A 3,353-nucleotide genomic window follows, 5' to 3' on the forward strand; every position below is an offset into this window, starting at 1 on the left:
CACACTTGTGTGCTTGGAGAGAGGGAGGGAGGAAGAGAGAATATATACACACACACACATGTATATGTGTGTATGCGCTCTCTCTCTCTCTCTCTCTCTCTCTCCAAGCACACAAGTGGGATCTTAGAGTCCACATGTGTGCTTGGGGGGAGGGGGTGGGAAGAGAGAGAAGGGGAGAGCTAGGGAGGAAGAGAGGGAGCTTTATCCCCCCCCCCCCCCCCCCCCCCCCACACACACACACACAAGGTGGGGCGGGGGGGGGGGGGGGAAGAGAAGGAGAGAGAGAGAGAGAGAGAGAGAGAGAGCTGAATAACAATAAAAAAACCCGTGCCAATCAATCCAATCACTTCAAATGGGCGAGCTTTTTTCCTTAAATACGGCATCGACAAGGAATATTTGAAAAAAGTTCACTCCAAAGCTCGCTCCATATCAATCTCCTATCAAGAAAGGCTACATCATCTTCCTCACGTATACTTCCAAGCACACTGCCTAAAAGGCACACTCCTACCGTTTTAAGTCACATGACCAAAAGTAATAACAACCTTACTATAATTTGGTGCTTGGTACATCATTTGACTCAGCATTATCCGACTAAGTATAAGCTTTACAAAACTTCGCATTCAACACCTTCTTATTCGAATAGAAGAGTCGTTGTTTAGGAGATATTAATCTTCTCTTCTTAGATGTATCAATAACTTTTTTACATCCGAGAGAACTATGTCCACCAAGTGATGCACTTTGCCTCCATTCAAGTGATAAGACTCAAGAGAGAGATTTCTCCCTCCCTCTTGATTAGTCTTAGAGATCTGAGAGAGAGAGAGAGAGAGAGAGAGAGAGAGAGAGAGAGAGACTTTGTTAGAGGGAGAAGTGGCTTCTCCCTCTAACCAAGGCTTCTCTTGTGCAAGAGTAGTTGGCATGTTTCACCCTCTTTCGCTCCTCTGTTTGACAAGTGTTCAAGAGTTTCACCCTCTTTTGCTCCTCTATTTGAAAAGTGTTCCACACAATAGTTAAAGATCTCTCCCCAATGAGGCCCAAATTGGCAGTATAAACAATGACATAGTACTATTGAAAATAACCAGATTTCATTTCAAGACCCATAACTCATTTTCATATGCTTTAGGCAACGACTCAAATTACAGAGCAAATGCTGTGATAATAAGACTTACAGGAAAGTGGCTTTGCTGTAATCAATCACTCACCACCTCCGGCTCACCACCATCTTCCTTCAGATATTCTCTGAGCAAGATCATAAAATACAGCATGTGTTACATAATTACACATGCAGCGAGATGGCCGGTTCCGAATATCTGAGCAAGATCATTAAATACTGCATGCTCTATAATCTATATACATACAGATAGATGGCCGGTTGCCACAAGTTCCTCATGTGTGGCTTCCAAAATCATTGGCACTGATTACTTAAGTAATGATGCATAATGGTTGTAATAGTAGGTCTCCCAAGTGCAAGAGGCTCGAAGAGGAGGATTCTCGGCACTAACTAGGTGGGGAAGGGGCTCAATTATTGACTCGGGTGTCGGAAGGAGGAAGCAAGAGATGGAGGATCTCAAATTTTCCTTGTTCAACATCGCTCTGTGCATAACGCTTTGGTACTTGTTGTTTGTGAACGCCTATAAAGATTTACCAAAGACGATTAGACATCATCCCATAGAGACACATAATATCAGCATCCTAGAGTTGCATGATTCAATAGACACATGTATAAGCATACAAACACATACGCTCACGTACACCCCACAGACATCTTTAGGAGCATCTGAGAGTTGAATGATGGAAACACATACACGTCGCAAACACGCACACCCATACTCCGACTCTACTCTAAAGGCAATGTTACGCAGGCAGTCCACAAAGTATTGAATCCCTCTTAACATTACCTGAATGACTTCGCCCACATTGACAACAAGAGATCCCGGCAACGGCCTTACTTCAACCCACCTATCTTCCTTTAAAACTTGAAGACCAGCTATGTCACTTTGAATGAGGAGAGTGAGAGTATCAATGTCTTGATGTGGGTTTAAACCCATGGTGTTGTTAGCATCATGGTACGGCAAATAGCGATGTATGGATGAGTTTACACAAGGATTATTCCCAGTAGCTCTGCGAATGTACTCACTCTCCATTCCGAGACTCTCAGAAATAGCCTCTAAAAGCTTGAAGCCAACATCCCTCAAAGCTCTGTAAAAGACAATGGCAGGCTCCCTGCGCGCGAAATCAGAAAACAATGAGTACAACAATATGTGGTGAGATTCACATGTCATGTGGGCAAGATAGAGCATTAACAATATTTACCTAAATCCATGAGGGGTATTAGGGATTGCCTCTTCATCATCTGGGTTTAATTTGCTGAACCGTATTGTGTCCCTTGATTCTCCAAACTTCGGCATCGAGTGCAACTTCTCCGACAAAATTTTCATAATGTCAGGAGGAAGAAAAGGACCATTGTCAAACTTGGCACGCTCATGTGGTGGCACTCGGAACAGCACATCATAGGCTAGCCACATGTCATCTATCACCTTCTCTTGTATTCCATGGTTTATCACCTAGCCAAATACAACAGCAAATAATGTCAGTGTTCAAGATGGGGAAATTTAGAGCCTTTTATCTGTGTGCATTATTCACATAGTGTGTGAGCACATGTGTGTGTGTGTGTGCGCGCGCGCGCAACAAGTGAAGCTCCAAAGAGGTTTGTGGGGTCACTTAAACGCAACAATACAACAAGAAAATGAAGGTAAGAGCAGTACATGGAAGAAGCCCCATTCCTGACAAGCCTTGGCGATTTGATCTACCGCATGGCGGCGGGAATTGGAGCCGTGCAAAAGCGAGAGATCGATGACAGGGATCTCCCATCCTTGCTTGAGAGGCTGCGCAGGCACGGGGACGGTGGAGAAGGCGGCCCGAATAGCATCAAATCCACTACGTTCCTCCTGCTGCTTCTCGTCATCCTCAGCGCCCAGTCTCGTGAGCTCGGCATTATCATCATCATGCGCCTTGCTTTCGTGTTCTGCTTCTTCGACTACGCTGAGCTCTTGCTCTTGAGCCATCGACGTAGAGCGAGCAACGAAAAACAGGAGGAATGAGCGGACTGTGTGGTGTTGTCAATTACCTTTATCTTCATTCGGAAATATGTCCCTTGCAAACTTTTTGCGTTTGTTCGTCCGGAAAGTTACGTTTACCAATAAAGCTCAAATCCGAAATTGAACACACTTAATAAGTGGGCGTTCTACTTGACTATAGTGGATACTATTACGGCCAGCCGCGCGGCCTCTCTCTCTTTTTCTCTCTCCCTCTTTATCGCGTACACAGGGGTTTCTTTCAATTTTGGAGTTTAGCCT

The 3,353-nt window shown here is 44.7% G+C and overlaps 1 protein-coding gene across 1 annotated transcript; it reads right to left on the reverse strand.

Annotated features, from left to right (window-relative positions):
• Positions 1-1,238: 1,238 nt before the first annotated feature.
• Positions 1,239-3,127, reverse strand: LOC147465669 (protein DMR6-LIKE OXYGENASE 1-like). Its single transcript, XM_086521296.1, has 4 exons — positions 2,763-3,127; positions 2,311-2,561; positions 1,896-2,220; positions 1,239-1,628 (listed from the first exon to the last, which is right to left on the reverse strand). The coding sequence occupies exons 1-4, from the start codon at positions 3,060-3,062 to the stop codon at positions 1,416-1,418; spliced, it is 1,089 nt and encodes a 362-aa protein (XP_086377422.1). The 5' UTR covers positions 3,063-3,127; the 3' UTR covers positions 1,239-1,415.
• Between the last annotated feature and the right edge of the window lie 226 nt (positions 3,128-3,353).

The sequence above is a fragment of the Adiantum capillus-veneris genome, chromosome 1, assembly GCF_014529385.1.
Source record: "Adiantum capillus-veneris isolate H3 chromosome 1, ASM1452938v2, whole genome shotgun sequence".
Classification (NCBI taxonomy): domain Eukaryota; kingdom Viridiplantae; phylum Streptophyta; class Polypodiopsida; order Polypodiales; family Pteridaceae; genus Adiantum; species Adiantum capillus-veneris.

What these genes read in the sequence shown, in the direction of transcription:
- LOC147465669 (XM_086521296.1), bottom strand. Translation starts at nt 3,062, where the DNA reads ATGGCTCAAGAGCAAGAGCTCAGCGTAGTCGAAGAAGCAGAACACGAA. An exon ending in AGGAATGGGGCTTCTTCCAT is followed by an intron (nt 2,562 to 2,762) that starts GTACTGCTCTTA and finishes GTATTTGGCTAG; the next exon opens with GTGATAAACCATGGAATACA. An exon ending in ATGTGGGCGAAGTCATTCAG is followed by an intron (nt 1,629 to 1,895) that starts GTAATGTTAAGA and finishes AAATCTTTATAG; the next exon opens with GCGTTCACAAACAACAAGTA.